At 43.6% G+C, this 26,481-nt stretch overlaps 1 protein-coding gene across 5 annotated transcripts in view; it reads right to left on the bottom strand.

Moving 5' to 3' along the window:
- The window catches only part of SDHAF3 (succinate dehydrogenase complex assembly factor 3), a 99,938-nt gene extending 73,661 nt beyond the window's left edge, over window positions 1-26,277 (bottom strand). Inside the window, exons 1-2 of one of the 5 annotated variants that reach the window (XM_030189946.1) lie at window positions 26,068-26,277; window positions 21,055-21,246 (exon numbers count right to left, since the gene is read on the bottom strand). In XM_030189946.1, the coding sequence (XP_030045806.1) occupies window positions 21,055-21,237 (183 nt within the window). In that variant the 5' untranslated portion in view covers window positions 21,238-21,246; window positions 26,068-26,277. The remainder of the gene's footprint in view (window positions 1-21,054; window positions 21,247-26,067) is intronic. The other 4 variants (XM_030189947.1, XM_030189948.1, XM_030189945.1 and 1 more) reach the window with 4 other exon arrangements.
- Window positions 26,278-26,481: the final 204 nt, after the last annotated feature.

Raw genomic sequence — 26,481 nt, 5'->3', positions numbered from 1 at the left:
CTTTCAAAAGACACATTTGAACACATGGGAGTCGCAAAAAATAAAAGTGAATTGGGACACAGAGCCAATTTTTGCCTCTAGTAGCTAAACAGCATGGGGTATAATTCTGCTATGGAAATGAGCAGACGTGACAATAACAGAGCATTTTGCTGACACTGATGGAAGATGATGAAAGTGAGCCTGATTTTTGCTTCAACCTAGGATCAACCTGAATTCTTTCACAAGGTGATAGATCTTGTACCAGAGGAAGGGGATACTCCATGTGTCACTGGAGGTGATTTCAATCTGGTTCTCGACCCATATCTGGATAGTCTCAGGTGTCCTATAGGAATATTAAATCTTAGGAAGAGCTCCATAATCCCGTAAGAGTACATAACTTAATGCAGTGGTTCTCAAACCAGTCCTTGAAGTACACACAGCCAGTCAAGTTTTCAGGATATTCACAATGCATATGCATGAGATAAAATTGCACACCAAAGAGGCCGTGCATACTGTGCAAATCTATCTCATATATATGCACTGTGGATATCCTGAAAACCTGACTGGCTGGATGTGCCTCCAGGACTGGGTTGAGAACCACTGACTTAGCGGATCCATGGAGACTGCTGCACCCTCATGATAGGGATTACACTTTCTTCTCCTGCCCACTCTTATTATTTTTGTATTGACTTTTATTTAAATCAATGGATCTTTGATACAGCAATTACAGCAATACTGGTAATACTGTTGTATCAGACCATGCTCATGTGGTATTGAAACTCAGCTGGCAGGGGAATCAAGTGAATAGACCTATTTGGTGCTTCAGTGCTGGGGTGCTTCAGGAAACTTATTTCTGTGAATGTTGAAAAAGCTACTGAGGATTTTTTTTTTTTTAACATGATCGTGCTGAGAACACCAGATGGACAACCTTATGAGATGCAGTTAATGCATGGCATTATCCTGGCATTTCCTACCAGGGTGAGAAAGCAGCAACACACTGACTGAGTTGGCAAAATGGGATACTGATATCAAGTAACTAGAAGCCACATAATCAACTGAATCCTGCCAACATGGTGCTTCTTCAACAGCTTGAACAGGTGAAATATAAATATAATTCAATGCTAAGCCTTAAGGCAGGCAAGACAATATTCATGCAAACTGTGCAATATTATATATAATTTATTAGCCCAGGATCTCAAAAGGAAGAGAGAGGGGCATAATCGAACGGCGCCGGCCAAATCAATGGCCGGACATCTTCGGGGCCAGCGCCGTACGGGTAGAGCCAAGCGTATTTTCAAAATACGCCTGGCGCCGGCCAAATCGCTTGCCGGGTTTAGAGAAGGATCGCCGGGTTTATATGAGATGGCCGGCTTCGTTTTTCAGCCATAATGGAAACCGGGCCCGGCCATCTCAAACCCAGCGAAATGCAAGGCATTTGGCCATGGGAGGAGCCTGTATTTGTAGTGCACTGGCCCCCCACACATGCCAGGACACCAACCGGGCACCCTAGGGGGCACTTAAAAAAATAAAACAAAAAAACAAAAATAGCTTCCAGGTGCATAGCACTCTTAACTTGTGTGCTGAGCCCCCTAAATCCCCCCCAAAACCCACTCGCCACAACTCTACACCATTACCATAGCCCTAAGGGGTGAAGGGGGGCACCTACATGTGGGTACAGTGGGTTTTGGGGGGGTTTGGAGGGCTCTACATTAACCACCACAAGTGGAACAGGTGTGGGGGGGATGGGCCTGGGCCCACCTGCCTGAAGTGCACTGCACCCACTAAAAACTGCTCCAGGGACCTGCATACTGCTGTCAAGGAGCTGGGTATGACATTTCAGACTGGCATACAGGCTGGCAAAAAAAGTTTTATTTTTTTTTTTTTTTGGGTGGGAGGGGGTTGGTGACCACTGGGGGAGTATGGGGAGGTGATCCCCGCTTCCCTCCGGTGGTCATCTGGTCAGTTGGGGCACTTTTTCCAAACTTGGTCCTAAAAATAAATGGACCAAGTCTGACCGGCGAAATGCTTGTTCGAGCCGGCCTCTTTTTTCCATTATAAGGCGAAGCCAGCCATCTCGTACCCACGCCCCCATCCCGCCTTCGCTACTCTACCAACACGCCCCCCTTGAAGGTTGGCCGGCGCCGCGACGAAACAGCAGTTGAAGCCGGCCAAAATCGGCTTTCGATAATACCGATTTGGCCGGGATCAGGAGATCGCCGGCGATCCCTTTCGAAAATAAGCCTGAGAATGAACTGGTATCTATTTCATAAAGAATCATAAAGGCCAACTTTTGACTCAAGATAATGCTATTCTACAGTGTTTTAAAGACTTATCAGCAACTCTATAAATCAGAAATAGGTGATTCACATATTCGCTAGAGATGTTTGCCCCCCTTCCACATAGAACAGTGGATTCTGCCACTAATCGCCACTGAACTATCACCATTACGGAGAAGGAAATCTTTATAGTAATAAAAAGTATGGCAAGAAGACAGGCACCTTGTCTTTGTGGCCTCACTGTATAGTTTTACTATAAATTTTGGAAGCTCTTTCTCCCATACTTAAAGGATCTTTTCTCTACTTTAATAAATACTGCTGAGACAGCTAGGTCATTTACAGAGGCCATGATGATCACAGCGCTTCCTAAAGTGGATAAAGATCTACAACTTATGCAGAACTATAGACCACTTTCATTGATTAATGTGGATACAAAATTTGATGCTAGAATACTGGCACTGAAACTTCAAAATGTGCTTCCTTGTTTATGAGTGATTAGAGGGGTTTCAAGAGGGGTTGATTATCCAGTGACAATATAAGACTACTGACAAATGTCTTATTACAGGCCAGGCTCAACAGTTACCTGAACCAGTGACTACAGCATTGGATGAAGAAAAGGCCTTTGATGGGGTCGAATGGCATTATCTTTTAAATATACTATGCTGGTTTGGCTTTGCTGAGGAATTCATCTCTATGATCAAAGTACTCTACTTGAATCCTACCACCTGGGTGCTTGTGAAAAAAAAACAGAATTGTTTCTCTACTCTCAGGGTAATCGGCAGGGGTGCCAACTCTACACCTTGCTATTTAATATTGTGCTGGAACCATTATTATTTGCCATTCATAATAGCCCTATCATTGAAGGGGTTCGATGGGGTACTGTTATAGCCAGTCTCTGCTTATGTGGATGAGGAATTGATATATACTCCTGTACTCTGGATTCTATTCCTGCTCTGTTGGATACAATTGTGAACTATTCTAATTTGTTGGGTTACAAGACGGAGTTATTGCCACTTAATTGTCATGGATTGAAGAAGAAAGTTGAGAAATTCCGCCTCAAATGGGTCCTGACTGGATTGAAATTTCTGGGTGTCCAGTTCGCTTCCACTGTTGAAAACACATTAAAATGGAATTCATCTTTTCTGATGGAGTAGGCTGGATAAAGCAGGATGGAGGAAAACTGTAACGCAAATCCAGAAGTGCAGCAGAACAGTGAAGATGGCCACAGATGGAACAACAAAATGGAGCCAATCATGGGAAGAAGCAAATTTTATTTAAGGGTCATTCCATGCCAAGTGGTCGAAACCTTCCCACCATCATGTCTCCAATTTTGTTCAAATTTTATCTGTTGTGCGAGTCAGGTGTTAAACAAAGTTTCCCAAAATTTGAGGTCTCTAACTGCAATAGTTGCAGATCTAGACCCCCTTTTCTGAAAGGTTGTCAGTCCATGAGCGCGCGACATTTACCAAAATGCCATTTTGGGGGTCTAATAAAATCCAAACACATTTATAAGAATGGCTAAAAAATTCAAATCCTGTACAGTTTTTGATGCTAATTCCGATGAAATACATTTTAACATTATGGATGCAAAATCCAGTCAAACAAGTTGACTCAAAGTGTGCATCAAAATTGGTCGCGACTCATCGGTACATATTTGGACCAATATTCAGACCGCAACAACTTCCATGCAAACAAAGATACGGACTTGAAATTTTGAACAAGCATTATGCTTGTGCTGGACATAATACTGCCAGATTTGCAACTAACCAGCATCTATAACCGCCCTGCAGGATCTCTTCAAAGTTGGCACTGTCAGCGCAAATGGTAAAATGTACCAAAGTTCAAAGCCAATTATTAAAAAAGAGTCTGCCTGAATCAGCTTGTGAACAGTATCATCTGAAAGAGAAAATTGTTCTCTACAACACTGATATGTTTTTGTTTTGCAATGCCACCAGATCAATGATGCTTTCAGAATGATGAAGTAACTGAAGAAGGCAAGCTTGGGAACCTGCAGTGAAGTAACTGAAGAAGGCAGGCTTGGGAACCTGCAGTAAAGAAACCCATAATCAGGCTTGGGATCCTGCAGTAAAGATACCCATCCGTGGCTGTTACTGCATGGCTATAGGGCATGGCCCCTATGGCAATGGGGATGCTGGTTTCAATGTGATAACCAGTAATGGCTCAGCCATCATGGACCAACGCAATACATCGCGCACACAAAATATAACATACTTTGACCTGAGTAAATGGCTACTTAATGGTGACATTGCAAAACAAAACATATCAGTGTTGTAGAGCACAATTTTCTCTTTCAGATGATACTGTTCACAAGCTGATTCAGGAAGATTCTTTTTTAATAATTGTTGAATCATGTTGAGCATTGCATGGAAGGCAGAAGAACTGCTGGCAATAGCATAATACTATTGCCACCCAATTTTATGATAGACACAGAGAAACATGACGGCAGATAAGGGCCAAATGGCCCGTCTAGTCTGCTCCTCCATTTCTTAAATGATCCCACATGCCTGTCCCATGCTTTCTTAAATTCTGACACAGTAATTAAACTCTGGAATTCGTTGCCAGGGAATGTGGTAAAAGCAGTTTGCTTAGCAGAATTTTAAAAAGGTTTGGATAATTCCCTAAAAAATAAGCAGCTTAAAATCTGTTTTATAGTTCTGGGATCTTGACAGGTACTTGTGACCTGGATTGGCCACTGTTGGAAACAGGATACTGGGATTGATGGACCTTTGGTCTGTACCAGTATGGCAATGCTTATGTTCTTAGTTTCTTATAGCTTCCTATGGAATTCTAAATGGTTTTTCTCCCCCTAAGGTGGACTATATTTCAGCACATTTCCTTTGTTAATTAAATTTGTATTTTCTTCTGTCTATATTTTTGAATTTTGTTAGAGTGTTTTTCTTTGAATGTAATTTGAATTGCTTAAATTAAAAAAAAAACCAACAACAACCTGCAGGTAATTCTATGGGATATGGTCATGGTTGTGTGCCTCCATTATGCTGATGATACCACCCTGCTGGCTGAAAATAAGAAGGATACTGAACATCTGATCAGGAAAGTCAAAGAAGAAAGTGAGAAGGTTGGACTGCACCTGATCATCAAAAAAACAAAGATCATGACATCAGCAAAAAATGTGAATGTTCACATCAAGATCAACAATGAAGAAATTGAAGTTGTCAAAAGATTTAATCTTTCTTGGCTCCAAAATTAATCACGATGGTCAAGAGACAGCTGACACTTGGAAGAAGTGTGATGGTCAGCACAAACAACATTTGGAAGATCAAGCCTGGCAACCAAATGCAGATTGGTCAGTGAAATCATCTTCCCAATAGCAACATATGGCTGCGAATCTTGGACACTGAGAAAGGCAAACAGGCGAAAAATTGATGCATTTGAATTATGGTGCGCGTACAAAAAATGAAATTACCACAAGAGCCGCGCGGTAGTCGGGTGGTAACTCCATTCTGACGAGTGTTGGGCGCACGTAAATGCTTACGCGGCTTAGTAAAAGGCCCCTATGTTTGCATAAAAATTACTGGGGCCGTGAGAGAGCTATCAACACGTTCTGTCAATATAGTATCTTAATCCTAATAGGGGATATATATATATAATAGGATGTACCTAAAACATTAACAACAGTACTCCTGTTCTATATAAATTACAAAATCTTTATTAGTGAAAACAAACCAGTGCATTAAAAGAATTACCAAATAGTATCCCTGCAACTCACTCACACTGCCATCCACACCAGATTGGGGAACTTTGGAGTATACCAACTATGTGGGTTTAATTTACCTATCCCTGGAAGTCTCCCACTTACCTGAAGCGTTCTTTGGCTGCCTTTAATTTAAAGGTTTGACTGTGTGCAGGAGGATCACAGAAGATTTGTGTGACTCTGCAATTCTCAGTGTTTCTCTGTGGTTTTTTTATCACAGGGATAAGAACAGTGGCTTTATATTGCAGTGGAGTTTTTTTCTTTCTTCACTTGAGAACTTGTTGGATACAAAGATCAGCAATGTTCAATATCTGCTACAATTATTAAGAACTGGGTTTTGTGTGCCCTTGTGTTTTTTTAGGGCTCACTGACTGATCTTTATTGAGATTGTGCTCTGATGATACACAGAGACTGAAGAAACTGCAATTTAGGGTTTATGTGCAATGTTCTTTGTGGGATTTGCATATGTGATCAGGGTATAAGCCTGGTGTGGATGGCAGTGTGAGTGAGTTGCAGGGATACTATTTGGTAATTCTTTTAATGCACTGGTTTGTTTTCACTAATAAAGATTTTGTAATTTATATAGAACAGGAGAATTGTCAATATAGTAGTCAAAAAGAAACCGAGCTGCCTAGTGTGAAGCTGGCAGCACTAGAACTCCTGCACACATTCAGAAAACATTTCTAAAGTTTTCTGAACTCTGAGAGAGTTACTCCAACTTGTGTGACTGATTTCGTCCAGCTTGTCAATGAAGTATACAATGTTTCGTAGACTGGGCATCATTTTAATGAAATCACTTCATAGTTTGCTGTGTATGTGACCTCTTAAATAACGTACCACACTAATTGCATTAAAAACAATGCACATCAAACTATGTTTTGATTTCCCACTTTTTACAATTTGAACACCACATTAATCACAAAATTGAAAATCCACTTTAATTGTAAAAAACAAGTTTAGGACAGAGTAAGGTGAATATGTTTGCGCAGTCTTTTGAAGCAAACATTCATGCAACCCAGTTATTCCTTATGCAAAAAGGAGCACATTGAAATGGTGTAAGAAAATGTCTAATGTTTCCGGCATGGTTATGGCCCATTACGCAGAAAACCCTGAATTTCTGTAGCACTCCATATGTATTTGAAATTATTGTAGACAAGCTTGATTTCATACATATTGCATGCATACCACTGTATGTGAGCAGGAAAGAGAAATAAATGTTCGATTTCTTTCTCACTTATTTATTTTAGGGTTCAGAGAACATCAAGGCACCACTCTGTGTAGACTGTAAAAATAATAAGGTATCCTCTTGCAAAATAACAGAATATGACATTGGGCTTCTGAGAGAACAAAGAGAATGGAAATGGAAATAAAACAGCAGTTGTACACAGATGGAAGCTTAAGCATTCACTTCACCAACTGTCCTGTAATTCCCTGGGGGACCTGAAATGAACGGATGAAGTGAAAAACTAAAATAAGGATAATAAAAACCTGATATAGCTCCACAGTATAGTGTTTTTTCCTTGCAAACACGGCTTCATGGTTCTCTGACCCAACCATCGGGAGTAGAAATCTCTTACACCACCCACTAACTTCTACATCTGCAAAGAGATACACAATATTTTCTGGGCCCATGTAAGTTTCAGTGAACCTGCTGCTATGAAGTCAATACTGCAGACCTCATCCCGTATCCTAATAACCAGCAGAAAAATGCATAGAACATACTCGTGGAACTAAGGGTTCTTCCAATCACTAAAACCTATTCTTCATCAGTCAACTAGTTTGATCTAATTACTTAAAGATGGAACATGTTTCAACAACAACATGATACTGATAAGATCATCTGCTGATAAAATATTAAATGGGTTTAGGTCCTCTTTTAACTTGCATTACACACATTTACAGTTAATACAGCAGCATGGCATTTAGGACATGCTAATTCCCGAGTTCACTGACAAATGCAGAATAGAGCAGGGACTGGGCCTTGCCTTTAAAGTGCAGGTATTTTCACCAAAATGCGGCCATGTCAAGTCTTGTCCTCCCAGTTGTGTTACTGATTGTTTGATGGAAGCATGGATTATTCCGTTTATCAAGAGATCTGACAAATAAATTGGAGTGGCACTTTTTTAAAAATTTTCATTAACTGTAAAGCAACAGAATGCGGAACAATTAATGCAGGGGTGGTCTACCTCGGTCCTTGAGGGCCATAACCCAGTTGGGTTTTCAAGATTTCCCCAATTAATATGCATGAGATCTATTTGCATACAATGGAGGCAGTGATTGCAAATAGGTTGTGTCCCTCAAGGACTGAGGTTGCCAACCCCCAAGTTAATGCCACCTTAACTAGAACTGTACTAATAGCATATTTTACTATTTGGCCGAATTTGAATAATGAAAAATATTATTCGGTCAAATATGAATACCGAATAATGGACACTGAGCCTTAATATTACAAATAATAAAAGAAGCAATGTGAAATCAGAGACCAAGTGCTTATTTCCATAGGATTTAGCACAGTAGATCCTCGGATTATGCAAATTCAAAATTTAAATCACTGTTCGGACAAATAAGAATAATGCATTTGGGCACTATTTGAACCGGATCAAATCAAATATGAATATTCGGTACAGCTCTAACTTTAATGTGGATGCACTTACCACCTGTTATCTGCAATGCAGTTAACAGCTGGAAAACATATTGTCTCTGTGTGAATTATATGGGAAGATGCTGGGCACACTCCCAACAGTTAACATAGAGGCTCTGCAGTTGTAGTACTATTCACTAACAATTTAGCAATAAGCACAAACTAGAGAGGTATCATAACATTCACTGCCTAACTTTATACTCAGCTAAGTTAGTCAACAATAATTCTTTGACCCTCTACACTACATAGCACCAGGGGCATAGGCAGACCTGCCATTTTGGGTGGGCCTAGAGTTAACCTGGGTGGGCCATTCCCACCCCCACCCCTACACCTGTACATACATACAATATAGTGGGTTTTTCTAATGCCCTGACATCTGCCCATTTCTCTCTGAACCCCCTCCCCCAGTCCTACCTCAGAGCTCTTGCCCATCACAATTCGTATAGGCAACTTGCTCCGGCCCTGCAGGTTTCTCTCTACCACATTCCCGCCAAAGAAACAAGAAGTGACATTATTAAGGGCAGGACATGATAGAGAGAAGCCTGCAGGACTGATGCAGGATGCCTATAAGAATTGCCACCAGCAATAGCTCTGAGGTAGAACGTCGGGGGGGGGGGGGGGCTGTTACAGAGAGAGATGGGCAGATGCCAAGCCATGAGTGGAGAAGCGGGAGAGAGAGTAGTGAGGCAACACCACTGAAGAGTTTGGGGAGCTTCATGGGCTGCTTGCTGACTGGGTGGGCCTGAGGCAAGAATGGGTGGGCCTGTGCCCACCCAGGCCCACCCTTAGCTACGCCACTGCATAGCACATAGCATGGGCCTTTCAAATCCGGCAGTTGGACGACCATTCTAGGCCCTGCCCCTGTAATAGCCATAACCCTTGCAATCAATAGAGCCAGGTACTTGATACAGAACTTGCTGTAAATTCTGCAAATGAATGTTCGCCAAAGATGGAATTGATAAGTACATAAGTATTGCCACACTGGGACAGACCAAGGGTCCATCAAGCCCAGCATCCTGTTTCCAACAGTGGCCAATCCAGGTCACAAATACCTGGCAAGATCCCAAATAAGTTCAATACATTTTATGTTATTTATCCCAGAAATAAGCAGAGGATTTTTCCCCAAGTCATTTTAACAATGGTCTATGAACTTTTCCTTTAGGAAGTCGTCCAAACCTTTTTTAAACCCCGCTAAGCTAACCGCATTTACCACATTCTCTGGCAACGAATTCCAGAGCTTAATTACACGTTGAGTAATTGCTACATCCTGTCTAACCGAAGAGCTCGACTAGGATGATCATTAAAACAATACTGGAATCAACTGTGCAAGGTTCCAAATGCTTTTCCTTTGGAATTCCTTCTAATTTGTCAAAATGTTTTGTATTCAAAATTGGTATACTAATTTAAAATTGTGTCCTTAAGCGTAGGATGATGGTAATTTCATATCAAGTTCTAAATTCAGTGGATACAGCTCAAGGTCAGCCTCCCCCTACAAGGAGCCGGATTGGTTTATATTCAGATATATTTTTAGAGAAGCAGAACCTGTCCAAACGAAGTAATAAGGAACAATAATAAAACTGAAAACCAGAAAAACCCTATATACCTTAGCTAGTTTCAATTTTCATAATGCAATTCAGGAGCTTTTATTCTTCCAGCAAAGGGTAACTAAGATATTCTCATTATTTTTTTATATACCTTATCAGGAAAAAGGATAGGAAGAATATAATAAAGTAAAGTGCTCATCTACTGGGTGCAGATTTTTCTCTGCCTTGCTTTCATGAGGTTTTGTCTAGTTCATATGAAATTCTGAGACAACCTTGCAGAGGAACATCAGGTAGGTGCTAAGGCGTATCCTTGTGGGAAACAACTAGATTTAAGGCAGCAATGCACAAGGGCTTGCAGTTGCTGACCCTTCTGGCAGAAGTGATGGTTACACAGAACAAAGTCTTCCAAATGAGGAATCTGAGAAGGGCCAAGCCCAAGGGTTTGAAAGGAGCCTCCATAAGTTGAGAAAGGACAACGCTGAGGTACCACAATGGTAGCAGGTCATGGAAAGGTGACTTGAAGGCTTATTTTCGAAAGAGAAGGACGCCCATCTTCCGACACAAATCGGGAGATGGGCGTCCTTCTCCCAAGATTGCCCAAATCGACATAATCGAAAGCTGATTTTGGGCGTCCTCAACTGCTTTCCGTCGCGGGGATGACCAAAGTTCCCGGGGGCATTTTGGAGGTGTAGCGAAGGCGGGACTGGTGCTTGCCTAACAGACGGGCATCCTCAAGCGATAATGGAAAAAAGAAGGGCGTCCCTGACGAGCACTTGGCCGACTGAATTTGGTCCATTTTTTCTTGCGACCAAGCCTCAAAAAGGTGCCCGAACTGACCGGATGACCACCGGAGGGAATCAGAGATGACTTCCCCTTACTCCCTCAGTGATCACCAACCCCCTCCCACCCTAAAAAAAAAAAAAAAAAAAAAACTTAAAAAAAAAGTTTTGCCAGCCTCAAATGTCATACCCAGCTCCATGACAGCAGTATGCAGCTCCCTGGAGCAGTTTTAGTGGGTGCAGTGCACTTCAGGCAGGTGGACCCAGGCCCACCCCCCACCCCCACCTGTTACACTTCTGGTGGTAAATGTGAGCCCTCCAAAACCCACTCAAAACCCACTGTACCCACATTTAGGTGCCCACCTTCACCCCTTAGGGCTATGGTAGTGGTGTACAGTTGTGGGGAGTGAGTTTTGGGGGGGGGGATTTGGGGGGCTCAGCACCCAAGGTAATGGAGCTATGCACCTGAGAGCAATTTGTAAAGTCCACTGCAGTGCACCCTACGGTGCCCGGTTGGTGTCCTGGCATGTCAGGGGACCAGTGCACTACAAATTCTGACTCCTCCCATGACCAAAGGGCTTGGATTTGGTCGTTTTTGAGATGGGCGTCCTCGGTTTCCATTATGGCCAAAAACCGGGGATAACCATCTCTAAGATCGACCTAAATGTTGAGATTTGAGCGTCCCGACCGTATTATCGAAACGAAAGATGGACGCCCATCTTGTTTCAATAATACGGGTTTCCCCACCCCTTCACCGGGACGTCGTTAGAGATGGGCGCACTTAGAGATGGCCATCCCCATTCGATTATGCCCCTCCACGTATACCTGAGATCCGTCATTCATTTTGTGATTAACAAGTGAACTGAAGCAAATCTGCCATTAACAGCTTATCATGCACAGATTAATGCCTGAACGGTGTAGAAGCAACAAAAAAATCTGAAGACCAGACTGGCATAGGTACAGAAGGTAAAACAGTACAGATGTGATGAAACAACAGATAGGTTCCTGTTGATTGACTACATATCAGCTTCTAAAATAGGTCCGTTTGAGCTGATAAGATTTCCTGATTGAAGGTCATCTGGAGGCCAAGAAACTCTTTTGTACTTCATGAGACAATAAAAGGGAGGAAACCATTCCCCTAATTCTGAAGAGTTGTACACACAAGTTATAGAATAAGGTCAGTTGCGCACATAGTGAAGATACCTATAGCAGGTATTCTCCGAGGACAGCAGGCCTTATATTCTCACAACTGAGTAACACAGAGCTGTGTTGCCCAGTCTGGAGTGTATAACAAGCTTAACAGAGCTTTGTGGAGTTTAAGACTAGTACATTCCCACTCGCCGCAGGGGCGTGGTTACTGCAGTTAAATACTACAGCATGAAAAAGACAAAAAAGGAGACAACGCCAAGGGGAGGGGGGAGGATTTGTGAGAATATAAGGCCTGCTGTCCTTGGAGAATACCTGCTACAGGTAAGTATCTTCATGTTCTCTGAGGATAAGCAGACCATTAATTTTCACAAGTGGGGTATCCCTAGAATCCAGGCTCATAGAAAACAACAAACATGGTCAATTGGGCCTCACAACGGCAAGGACATAACTACTACTACTACTACTTGACATTTCTAAAGCGCTACTAGGGTTACGCAGCGCTGTACAATTTAACATAGAAGGACAGTCCCTGCTCAAAAGAGCTTACAATCTAAAGGACAAATGTACAGTCAGTCAAATAGGGGCATAACTCAGATTGACCTTAAACTGTATACAAACTGAGTGAGAGTGCAGCCTGAAAAAGAATAAAACGGGTCTAGGGGGGATGGGCTTGGATTGTAGAACCGAAACAGATTCTGCAACACTGTCTGACCGAAACGACAGTCACGATGGATATCCTGCTCAAGGCAATAATGAGATGTGAATGTGTGGACTGAAGACGTCGCAGCCTTACAAATTTCTCCAATGGAGGCTGACCGCAAGCGGGCTACCAACGCAGCTATGGCTCTGACATTGTGAGCTTTGACATGACCTCTCCTCACTGTGGTAGAAAAAGAACTTAAACTGTGGTAACCGCGCCCTCGCGACGGGTGGGAAGGCATCTGTGTGTGTTTCACGCTGCACAAAACTCTGTTAAGCTTGTTATAAAATCCAGACAGGGCAACACGGCACCACGTTACCCAGTTGTGAGAATTAATGGCCTGCTTGACCTCGGAGAAAACAATTTAATGAACCAATAATTGGTGTCAATGAGCAATAGGCTATAATTTGCCTTAACTGGCACTAGTTGTCACCAATTAGCAGTTACGCACATATGTATCCTTAGTATTCTAGAAGCTGAACGCTCAAATTCCAGAGCACACAACTTCGAAGAGGTCATTGACCTTGGAGGGGCATGGCAGGCAATTATGTGCACAGGTTATAGGCAAATAAATGCCAAAACTCTATCTACACCTGGAAGAATGGCTCTGAGGCGCTCGTCTAGAATGTCTGCCAGGAAAGGCTGCGGGACCGGTGTAGAAGCCGGAGGAAGAACCTGTGCAGAGGAAGGAGGCGGTACCGGACTGTCCAAAGACCGACGCATCAACACCTCTTGGATAGAGGGTGAGCGGTCCTCCCGGCATCGACGCTTCTCGGGTACCAAGTCCCTCGACGTCCCAGAGCTCCCGATACCGTGTGTGGAAGGAGATCAATGCCGATGCTTCTTAGCCTTCGCTCGATGCACGGCATTGGTAGTCCTCGGTACCGACGAGGAGGACGTGGAATCCACATGCCTCCTCGGGGTCGGGGTGGGCCTTTCCAGAAGGAGCCTTCAAAACAGGTGGAGACCCACTCGACGGCTCACTGCTGCCAGCGTGCGGTGGTCTCCGCACAGGTATTACCTGCTCTCCCGATGTCGATGCCGACGCCACCGACCTCGGTATCGCTGTCGACATCGATGCCAAAGTGCCGGGCAAGGCTCCAAATAGACGTTCCCGCTGAACCTGTCTCAATGCCTGTCTCCGCTTTTTAAGGCTAAGACACAACTTACATGCGTCTGGGCGATGGTCAGGCCCAAGGCACTGGATACATCACGAATGGGGATCGGTACCTGAGATTGCCCAGCTGCACCGACCGTACTTCTTGAAGTCGCTGGGAATCCTCGATGTCATGGACAGAAAAATAGCAGCAGCGAAGTCAAAATTTGCGATGGTGCCAAGAAAAAAGGGCACTAAAAGGAGAACTCGAATGCGCAGCCCAAAAGGGGGCTGCGACGGCGGCGAAAAAAAACTTAAAGAGGGCCCAACACTTGGATCAGAATTAATAGGTCCTTGCTGTGCCAGGGCACGAATACTCCCAGTTCTCACACCAGTCAGTGGTAATGAGGCAATACTGAAAAGATCTAACATGTTAAAGCATCAAGCTAACACATCGCTAAGGAAGGAAGATCATGGATATTATAGGGAGGAAAACCTTTCAAGCTACCATGCTCAGCAGTAGAATCATTGCACATGAACTGTAGGTAACTGAATACCCTGTACCTCTGATCTTATAGAATGGCAATGGCCAAAAGTTCTAAAACAATGTGGAATAGTAAAAGGGAAAAGGGCAGCCTTGCCTTGTCCTTTATGGTCATTTAATTATGCAGGAGTTCTGATCACTCAAAAACTCTCACTTTAGAAATCATATACCATAGCTTGATTATTCAAAAGACCTTATTTCTGAAACCAAACCATCCCAATACCTGAAATAAATAATAGCGTTCTTTACAGGTTTACTCTGCATCCAGTGATAAAGCAATGGTCAGAATATCCATTCTATTTAGTGCAATTCATTCAGATGTTTATATACAATGGTATCTAATTAGTTTTCAAATCTCTGATCTAATACCTTTGCATAAATTTTATAGTCCAAACATATTAAAGATATGGGCTGAAAATTTTGAAGTAAAAGAGATCTTTCTCGTATTTTTTTTCAAGTACTATAATTTTTGCCTCAATAATGGAGCCTTAGAAGTTCTTGATGAAGCTTAGGAGCCAATAATTCCAAGAAGGCCTAGTAAATCGTGATTAAAAACCCATCATCTCTAGGTGCCTTCCATGGCTGGTAAGAGTTTCATTGCTATTTTATTTCCAGCTCTGTGATACCCTCTTCTAAGCAGTCTTTTAAAGACAGAATAATAATAAACTTTATTTATAACCCGCTATATCTTTAAAAGTCTAAACAAGGCAAGATGCATAGGCATAGTTTGGAGTGGGCATCAGGGGGCAGAATTTCTATGTACCAATTCACCCTCCTTACTATAGACTGATTGTACTTTATCCTTCTTTTTACATTCACATTTATTTTGTGCTTCTAATCCTTTATTTTGATATGTTATTTTTCTGAATTGTAGACTCCTAAATGTCCAGGGTCCTGGCAATTATCCAGGTCTACACTATGAGGTAAATACTTATGTCACAGGAAAAACAGGCAATGGGCCATGTGACATTTTTGAGACAGCCCATTACCCATATCATCTAAGGAAAAATTATGTTTCTTACCTAATAATTTTCTTTCCTTTAGTCCCAACAGATCAAGCCAGAGATGAGTGGGCTATGTCCCTCTACCAGTAGGTGGAGATACAGGGAACACCAGAGCTCTGCCATTAAGGATACTTTGCAGCAGTCTCACTTTCACTATGTTCGATACCAAAGCAGTAAGGATACCATGATCCGAAGAAGAAAACTTCTGCCTCTGACTCCAAAAAGGGAAGAAACATCAGCAACTGTTGCCAATCAACCGTGATCCATCCCAAGTACCATCCATCCATCAAACAACTCCTGCAAACGAACCCAAAATGCAAGACCTTGCAAAGACAACACAGACAGCACACCACATTGCCGATGTCACCAACATCGGATTGATCTGTTGGGACTAAAGGAATCAAGTAAGAAACATAATTTTTCCTTCTATTATGTCTCACTGATCAATCCAGAGATGAGTGGGATGTACCAAAGCAGTCCACAACTAGAGTGGGACATGGTATACCCTGAATACATGAAATCTGCCCCAAAGGCCCCAGAAGCCAAAGGCCAACATAGACGCTGCAATGAATGAACAGACACCAACCAACGTCGAGCACCACAAGGTCACCAAAAAGAGAAAGAGCGACCTCCGGAGGGGAAGAGCAAAACCCCATGACAAAACAAAGAGAAATCCACACAAAGCGGGAAGGAAACTGGAAACAGGGGAAGTATGCTCCAGCCCACCCCGAACATGGCCCGGAACAGCGCAGCTCAAGAACAGAAGACCACCGGGGAGCCGAGTAGTTGGCCAAACCCCCAAAGTGACCCAATGTGAAGGCAGACACTGTAGCCACCACATGTTTGGAAACCCATGCGGCCCCTAAGCCCACTCCAGAGAGGCAGGCATGGCCCAGAGCCCAAGAACATGTCCAGGCACAGCCGTGGAGAACAAGCAAGTAACCTGCAAGAGAATCAAAAGACAAAGGAAGTAAGAAGTCCTATGCTGAAAGAAGGACTATGGCAACTTCTCGCCTGGCCCACCGAGGGATGCTATGAAGGAGAACAACAGACAGTGCAGAGCTCCCCTAGCTAAACTGGAATCCTATCAACAAATCAGAATGAACCCAAGAGGCAATGCGGCAAGTCCAGAAGAAAGCCCTCGACCCGCCACCGGGACAAGAGTGAGAGAGCGAGAAAAAGAGTGCCCTGAGACAGACCAGATCCCCGCTGCCCAGACCACAGAAGCATGGAGGACAAAGCCAGAATAAAGGACAACAGACAGAAGTGAAACAAGGCTCGACAGCAAAAACTGAGCCAGCCCTTCACGGCCGGACCCCACAGACTGAGCTGGAGCCAGTCCATGGCAATTTCTTTCAATTATTTTATTTCTCATTATTTGTTATATCACCTTTCCAACACCGTATCAGAGTGGTTTACAATATAAGAAGTAAAACTGAAACATTTATTTTTGTTACATTTGTACCCCGCGCTTTCCCACTCATGGCAGGCTCAATGCAGCAGGCAATGGAGGGTTAAGTGACTTGCCCAGAGTCACAAGGAGCTGCCTGTGCCGGGAATTGAACTCAGTTCCTCAGTTCCCCAGGACCAAAGTCCACCACCCTAACCACTAGGCCACTCCTCCACTAATAATTAGAATCAAACATCACCACAGCTGTGTAAAAAAAAGTAAGGGGAGTGGACAGCACAACAATCTTTTACTAGTAGACAAGAAAATACTATGACACATAAAGATAAAACAGTTCAAAGAGTAAAACACATTAAGGGGTCCTTTTACTAATGCGCACTAATGGATTTAGCGTGTGCCAGCCCCTATTTCATTCCTTTGGGTGTCTTATCATTTAGCACATACTGACATTATTCCTGAGTCGGTCCCACTGCAACTTCAATTCATGTCCTCTAGTTCTACCACCTTCCAGTCTCTGGAAAAGGTTTATTTGTAAATGAATGCCTTTTAAATATTTGAATGTCTGTATCATATCACCTGTCTCTCCTTTCCTCCAGGGTATACATATTCAGGTCCTCAAAAATCTCCTCATACGTCTTGCGACGCAAACTCTATACCATTTTGCTCACTTTTCTGTAAACCACTTTAAAATGGTATGGGGTCTGGATCCAAGTCCATCTTAATAATGGCTTATGGACTTTTATTTTAGGAAATGAGCCAAACCTTTTTTAAACCCTGTTAGGCTAACTGCTTTTATCTGTGTACATTTCTATTGTGTGGGAATCTGTATGCTTATCTATCCAAAAGATGATGAGGCTCTCCTGATCTTCTCCTCCTAGGTGAAAAATGCCCTGGAGAAATAACAGGGCACAAATTTTTCAGCATGGGAAAAAAAAAAGCAAGAAAGGCAAAATAAGCACAGACATTCTATTCTGAAAGCCATGTCCCTGCTTTCCATTGGTTATAAAAAGATGGAGTCCGTGGATATGTTTGTACCTGTGGTATTGCCAGTCCCCTAATTTTCGAAAGGACACCGAATTGTGAGAATCCTTTTGAAAATTAGCTTGCAGGTCTAAGGATGCTCAAACATTATAAAAATTGCTCCCCTAACGGAAAGCAAACCTTTGTACTAGAAATCTTGATCTTTGCAGCAGCATCCTTAGTACAAGAAGGTACAAAAACTTCCACAGCATAAATTATGTTATATGTCCCTGAAAACGTAAACCTATTTGAATCTGACACAATTGCACAACAGAGGAAGGAGTCCAAGGAAACCTGTTGTATAAGTTTTCCAAAGTTCCTGCTAAGAGAGGTGTACTACAGATCATTTAACTCCCTCTACTGTCCCAGGTACCAACTTACAAGGCGAATCTATAAATGGGTGAGTGTAATTAATGCGTACCTTGCACATGCAAGTGTACAAAAAAGTGGCACTTACACACATTAAGTGCAGTATACAATAGCGAGTAAGTGCTACTGTGTAAACACAAGGGTTATGCAAGCAGGTGGAGCATTGGGGGGGGGGGGGGGGGGGGGGGGGGGACATGGGTGCATTTTCAACTCCATGTGACCCTGGGCAAGTCATTTAGCCCTTCATTGCCCCAGGTACAATATATAACTTAGATTGTAAGCCCATTAGGGAAAGTGCAAAGTACCTGTAATAGAAATTGTAAACCGTATAGTCCCCTCAGGGATCACTTGCGGTTTATCAAGTGCTAAAAATAAATAAAATACTATAAGTAATGTGTGTTGCACAGTGCACTTAGGCATGTCCATTTACACCTGCTATTGACCTGGTGTAAATGGTCACGCCTAGATTTTGGCGCATCAGTGCGGTTTTATGCTAATATTTTATAAAGGAATCAGAGCACCCAGATGCCATTACTGAAAAGGCATTCCCCACCCGTGTTCCCTCTAAGCTGTGCGCATGTATGTGCACATGGGTCAAAAAGGGAGCACACATACAGTGGGGGAAATAAGTATTTGATCCCTTGCTGATTTTGTAAGTTTGCCCACTGACAAAGACATGAGCAGCCCATAATTGAAGGGTAGGTTATTGGTAACAGTGAGAGATAGCACATCACAAATTAAATCCGGAAAATCACATTGTGGAAAGTATATGAATTTATTTGCATTCTGCAGAGGGAAATAAGTATTTAATCCCTCTGGCAAACAAGACCTAATACTTGGTGGCAAAACCCTTGTTGGCAAGCACAGCGGTCAGACGTCTTCTGTAGTTGATGATGAGGTTTGCACACATGTCAGGAGGAATTTTGGTCCACTCCTCTTTGCAGATCATCTCTAAATCATTAAGAGTTCTGGGCTGTCGCTTGGCAACTCGCAGCTTCAGCTCCCTCCATAAGTTTTCAATGGGATTAAGGTCTGGTGACTGGCTAGGCCACTCCATGACCCTAATGTGCTTCTTCCTGAGCCACTCCTTTGTTGCCTTGGCTGTATGTTTTGGGTCATTGTCGTGCTGGAAGACCCAGCCACGACCCATTTTTAAGGCCCTGGCGGAGGGAAGGAGGTTGTCACTCAGAATTGTACGGTACATGGCCCCATCCATTCTCCCATTGATGCGGTGAAGTAGTCCTGTGCCCTTAGCAGAGAAACACCCCCAAAACATAACATTTCCACCTCCATGCTTGACAGTGGGGACGGTGTTCTTTGGGTCATAGGCAGCATTTCTCTTCCTCCAAACACGGCGAGTTGAGTTCATGCCAAAGAGCTCAATTTTTGTCTCATCTGACCACAGCACCTTCTCCCAATCACTCTCGGCATCATCCAGGTGTTCACTGGCAAACTTCAGACGGGCCGTCACATGTGCCTTCCGGAGCAGGGGGACCTTGCGGGCACTGCAGGATTGCAATCCGTTATGTCGTAATGTGTTACCAATGGTTTTCGTGGTGACAGTGGTCCCAGCTGCCTTGAGATCATTGACAAGTTCCCCCCTTGTAGTTGTAGGCTGATTTCTAACCTTCCTCATGATCAAGGATACCCCACGAGGTGAGATTTTGCGTGGAGCCCCAGATCTTTGTCGATTGACAGTCATTTTGTACTTCTTCCATTTTCTTACTATGGCACCAACAGTTGTCTCCTTCTCGCCCAGCGTCTTACTGATGGTTTTGTAGCCCATTCCAGCCTTGTGCAGGTGTATGATCTTGTCCCTGACATCCTTAGACAGCTCCTTGCTCTTGGCCATTTTGTAGAGGTTAGAGTCTGACTGATTCACTGAGTCTGTGGACAGGTGTCTTTCATACAGGTGACCATTGCCGACAGCTGTCTGTCATGCAGGTAACGAGTTGATTTGGAGCATCTACCTGGTCTGTAGGGGCCAGATCTCTTACTGGTTGGTGGGGGATCAAATACTTATTTCCCTCTGCAGAATGCAAATAAATTCATATACTTTCCACAATGTGATTTTCCGGATTTAATTTGTGATGTGCTATCTCTCACTGTTACCAATAACCTACCCTTCAATTATGGGCTGCTCATGTCTTTGTCAGTGGGCAAACTTACAAAATCAGCAAGGGATCAAATACTTATTTCCCCCACTGTACACTTTTTGCTGGCTTTCTTTATTGTGAACATAGACCAGAGGTTTTCAACCCAGTCCTTGGGGTACGCCCAGCCAGTCAGGGTTTTCAGGATATCCCCATTGAATTTAATGGGAGCATCCTGAAAACCCTGACTGGTTGGGTGTGCTCTGAGGACTGGGTTAAAAATCTGTGACATAGACTGTACCGCACATGAGTCAAGGCTGAGAACTTGCCCACAAGATGTTTTTCACCACACATGAGCCAGCAAAAATTAGACAGAACACTGCTCACCACACGACACTGCAACACCTAAATGATATTATAGAATTGCCTCATTAGATTGTAGGCTCTGTGGAGACAGAAAAATGCCATCTGTACCTTAATGTATCTATCTCACCATAGCTGATAAGGTGTGAGCTAAATCAAAAAATAAAATAAGTGAAATCCCTTTATATGTTGGAATGAGGACTCAAAATTCAATAGACATTGCTGGAAAAATCAAAACTTATTTTTCTCCCTTTGCAACTATGGCAATCTAGCTTAGGAACCCTTCATTAATAGCTCTGCAAGTTGGCATGAAAGACCTCTCTGACTGCTCTGAAGGGTTGATGGAATGAACTTGCCTCCCACTCCTCCAGGAATCGCTGGGCCTCGGCTGGGCTGACAGTTTTGTGCCTTCTGAATTCATCCTTCACATACTGATCCCCTAAAGCCTTCAAATCCATGGGCAGCATCCCGTGCAGTCGCAAGATCTTCCTGTAGAGGCACTTCACCCGGGACACCAAGGATGAGGGACCGCCTGACATCACCTCCCACTAAACAAAGAAACAGAATAAATATAAAATCAAGGGAGAAGAGGGATAAAGATCAGTGAGTGATATTAACTCCATGTGCACAGATACCAGAAACAGCTAAAACTGTAGCTAAAGTGAGCCAAGAACAGTCAGGAAATATCTGTGCTATAGGGTTGTCCTGGGGGTGGGGGGAATAGGGGTGGCCTATTGGAGCCCAAGTCCCTGTGAGCTGATGGGTGGCGGTAAGGGCTCCCCATCGCATGGCCATGCGCATGGCCATGCGTGTCTGGGGTCTTTTTACCTGCTGCGGTAAAAAGGGCCCTGGCGTGTGGGAAAACCAGCCACCCCCCCCCCCCCCACACCACCAGCAAAAGGGCCCTTTTTCCTGCAGCTTAGTAAAAAGGTCCCTTAGTATTTTATTTATTCCACACTATCTTACAATTCTAGGCGGATCACATCAGTATCCTTATCAGGATATCAGCAAAACTAGGCTTCCTAGCAAAACTCGTGACCTTAGGCAAGTCAGTTTCTCTTCTCAGATAGCCACTCGGACTGTAAACCTCTTAATGAAGGGGCATATCGTTATCACTATATAGTGCTGGGTATAATCTAGAAGCACTATAACAAAAATCTTATATTCTAACCTGTTTGGACCAGAAGATGAACTCTCAAAACCAATTAAGTTAGTCCAATCAAAAAATATCACCTTCTACTTATTTTCTTGTTTGCTGGCTTGTTGACCTATATTTTCATATTTACAGGAGGTTAGGGGGAAGAAAGGGGCAACTTAGTAAATCACATCCCTAAATGCCTACATCAAGGTGGTTTGATTGAGAACATGAGACAGCATGACGTCAAAAATTTGAAGCCAAGTTGTGTTTCCTCTTCCCCGTGCAGCCGTCATTCTGCATACGCTCAAAACAAACCTATGAGCTGCTGCATCCACATTATCATTCTTGATTGTTGGTAGCATTTTTTATTTAATCTCACTTATATTTTCAAACATGGCAGCTTGTGCAGCATACAAATGTACACAGAAGGAGTACAATAACGGAATAAGTTTTCATAGGTATAGGTATAGTAATTTGTTATAAATCATAATCAGTGTGTCATTTGGAGGGGCTGGTTATAGGGACACCCTAGCATGTGCTTTATTTGTGCAGAGATTTATTTTTTTTTCTCCTGGTAAAGGGCCATTAAAACAGACATCATGCTATGAGAATCAGGTACTCAACATTCAGTGTTTCTATCTATCTATTTATTTATTTATGACATGTATAGCTAAGGTTTAGTAAAAGACCCCATGTATTTCCAGTTTTGGCACAGTATAAGTCATCATAAGGACAAAATATAAGAAAACCAATGGACTGCATTAAGGACTTATAGCCCATTTAGTTATGTTTAACCAAATGTGAGATCTGCATGAAAGAAAATATTACTTTTTATTATAGCTCACATTAAACATGAATTAGGTTTTAACCTGACAGCATTTAAAATCTTTTTTTTCCTGTGCCTAGATCACAAGAGAAAGATGATTTGTGGGAACTTGCTCCTTTTGTTTTGTGGAATACAGTGGTATATTATAAAAATGCACTTAATATTGTTTATTACTACTATTTAAAAAATAGATATTCTATAACTAGTGGAACCAAGTCCGTTTCATCCAAAATGAAACGGGCCCTAGGAAGGCTCTCGTCTAAGTGATTTTTCCTCCATGTCCGGCGATTCTTCCCTCCCTTCCCATCCCCTCCGTGACCCGCGATTCTGACCACCCCTTGGCCTCCCCTCCATGTCCAACGATTCTCCTCTGCCCTGCCCTCCCCTCCGTGTTCCGCGATTCTCCTCTTCCCTGCCCTCCCATCACAATTCTCTCCTCTCTTCTCCTCCCATCCCATCCCATCCATCGATTCTCCTCTGCCCTGCCCCTCCCCTCGATGTCCTGCGATTCTGTCCTCCCCTCCAGCGTTCCATTGCCTACTTGCCTTCAGTTGCTTTTGTTCGGAACATCCTGACGTCAGCTCACCTCCAGCGTTCCCGCTCACTGTTCCACCCACTGATGTCATTACGTCAGGGCGGGACAGTGAGAGGGAAGAGAACGCTTGAGGCTTGCTGATGTCAGGATGTTAAGAACCCAGCCAGCCAGAGAACGCTGGAGGTACAAATTATATATTTATTTATTTAGATTTTGCTCACACTTTTTTCAGTAGTAGCTCAAGGTGAGTTACATTCAGGTACGCTGGATATTTCTCTGTCTGAGGAGGGCTCACAATCTAAGTTTGTACCTGAGGCAATGGAGGGTTAAGTGGCTTGCCCAAAATCACAAGGAGCAACAGCAGGATTTGAACCAGCCACCTCTGGATTGCAAGACTGGTGCTCTGACCACTAGGCCACTCCTCCACTCCACTATAGATAGATGAGGGCAGAGCTACCTTCATGCAGAAGTCCAGAATCAGTCAACATTTTCCAGTTCTGTGATATATATTTATTTCTTCTTCAAGTCATTTTGCAACAGCATTTTCTCAGTTGTTACCCAAATGCGAACACAATTATGTTAATTAATAAGTTTTGGATGTTACTGAATTCTATTATTCCGTCTCACTGTGGGGTTTTTGTTGTTGTTGTTTTCTTTTTTACTAAAGGCCCTGCTGCAGATAACTCGAGCTAAGCTTTAGTAAAAGACCCCATGTATTTCCAGTTTTGGCACAGTATAAGTCATCATAAGGACAAAATATAAGAAAACCAATGGACTGCATTAAGGACTTATAGCCCATTTAGTTATGTTTAACCAAATGTGAGATCTGCATGAAATAAAATATTACTTTTTATTATTTTGACTTATGAAAACCACTTGTCCCTGAAACATGCTCAAAACTGAATAATCCATTTGTACAAAAGATATCAAACATGTGATCCCATGTGCCCCAATGAAAGGAAAGTTTAATTTTATTTCCAATCATTTACTCCTGCACCTTTCTTAACCTACACTTCCCCAGCTGTAAAGGAGTAAAATACAAACTAACACACGCAACCAGCTTTTCCTACAAAAGTATGCAGTTGTGGAATTCGCTCCCAAAGCACCTGAAAACGATTAACGAACTGACCAACTTCCGCAAATCCCTGAAAACCTACCTATATAACAAGGCCTACCAGGAGAACCCATAACTATCTATGAAACAATACCTATCTACCTTTACTCAGAATGTTTCTTTCTATAACTGCTTGACCATATCTTCTTGTTTTCCTTGACTTCTGTATAACACCAATTGTACTCTCTGCCCTGGTATGGTGATGCCATAACAGGTCTCTGTAAGCCACATTGAGCCTGCAAATAGGTGGGATACAAGTGCAATAAATAATAATAATAATAACAACACCTGGCTTCCCAAAGCAGATTACAACAGTTAAGATGAACCCATCAGTAAACAGGATATCCTCACTGAAAATTGGCCATCTATTACTATACTAGCCGTTAAGCCCGTTAAAATGGGCGAGATTTCCAGCTACCCTCCTCGCCGCCACTCCCCCTGCACTGACCTGACAGCGCCTCTCACCTCCATGTGAAAGCGCTGCAGGCAGCAGCAGATCGCTCTGCTGCTGCCTGCAGCGCTTCCACACGGAGGTGAGAGGCGCTGTCAGTTCAGTGCAGGGGGCCCGATACGGAGGGGGCGGGAGCAGCGGCGGGGATGGAGGGGAGGGTGGTGCGCGCGATGTTCGTTTCCAGGCTCCAGCGGCAGCATCCGACAGTCCAACTCCGTTTCCCTCTCTGTTCCGCCCTCTGACATCATCACGTCTTGACACGAGGGCAGGACAGAAAGGAAAGTCTCTACTGCGCATTTACAGGCGAGTCGGTCACTTGCCATTTATATGTTTGACTAGCCGTTGAGCCCGTGAAAACGGGCTACTTTTGGAATGGGGGGGTTTCCGAGCCCCCCCCCCCCGGAGTCGCCGCCGCCGCCCCTCCACCCGGCCCGAGCAGCACTGTAAACTTACATCAGCACGCAGCAGCAGGCACATCAGCAAAGCTGCCGTCGGGGCGGGCTTCCTTCTCTGCCTGTGTCCCGCGCTCGTGTGACGTAACATTGGTGAGGGCGGGACAAAGGCAGAGAAGGAAGCCCGACGGCAGCTTTGCTGATGTGCCTGCTGCTGCATGGTGATGTAAGTTCACAGTGCTCAGGCCAGATGGAGGGGCGGCGGCGACTCCGGGGGGGGGGGGGGGGAGCGGTTCCGACGTCTGCAGCATGCCAGTAGAGACTTCCCTCTCTGTCCCGCCCCCATCATCACGTATTGAAGCGGGGGCGGGGCAGAGAGGGAAGTCTCTACTGCGCATTTGCGAGTGAGTACGGTCACTCGCCGTTTATATGTTTGATTATATAGAACAGTGTAGAAAAATGAGCACAAAATACAGCCTTTATTAAAACTGTTCCATCACCTATAATAATTTTTGAAGCTGTTTTAGTTATATTCAATTTTTATTTTATATTTATATCTACATATAGGAACTTTTCAAATAAATTACGAAGATGTAAAATAAGTTTAAAAAAAAAATCTTTTGTCCTTTGACTTTTTACAGAGGGGACCACGCATACACAGTCCGTTATTTCTAATAATCTTTTACTATTATTTTCAATAGAGCACAGGTACATACAAATAGCAAGTACCTGTGCTCTATTGTTTTGGGTGAACTAGTGACTCCGCCTACTGCCGGCAAGCTACGCCTACTGGCTTCAAGACATATAATGGGCTAGATATGCTGCCTATAAGGTATTATACCGTCTCCTGTTTTCAATGTAACCTACTTGGTTTATGTGGACGCTGCTGCACAGATCGCAGGTAGCAGAATACCCACACGTTAACTCCACTCACACATCTCCTTCTAGATACACATTTTTATTCACAACGGATGAGTGAACGCAACCAGATGTCACGGTTACCTCCGCTCTGCTCGCCTCTCCAGCAGGGCGCAAGGCAGCCACGGGAATATGCGTACCCTCTTCGGTCTGCACTCTGCAGCAATTTCCTACCCCGCGTTCACTGAGACACCAAGGACGTGTCGTGCGCATGCTCTCTGGCTTCTCGCGACAAAGGGGGGGGGGGGGGGGTAATCTAAACCGGTTGAAAAGAAAGCAGGAGCCGGGATGACGTCAAAACGTTGAAGCCAATTTGGTTTGTTGCTGTTTCTTATTCCCCCGCACGCAGTCGTCATCTAATACACTCAAAAGAAAGCAAACAAACCTATGAGCTCCTGCATCCTCGTTG

The sequence above is a fragment of the Microcaecilia unicolor genome, chromosome 1 (genome assembly GCF_901765095.1).
Source record: "Microcaecilia unicolor chromosome 1, aMicUni1.1, whole genome shotgun sequence".
NCBI classification, from domain to species: Eukaryota; Metazoa; Chordata; class Amphibia; order Gymnophiona; family Siphonopidae; genus Microcaecilia; species Microcaecilia unicolor.
This window is presented reverse-complemented; position numbering and strand designations above follow the sequence as displayed.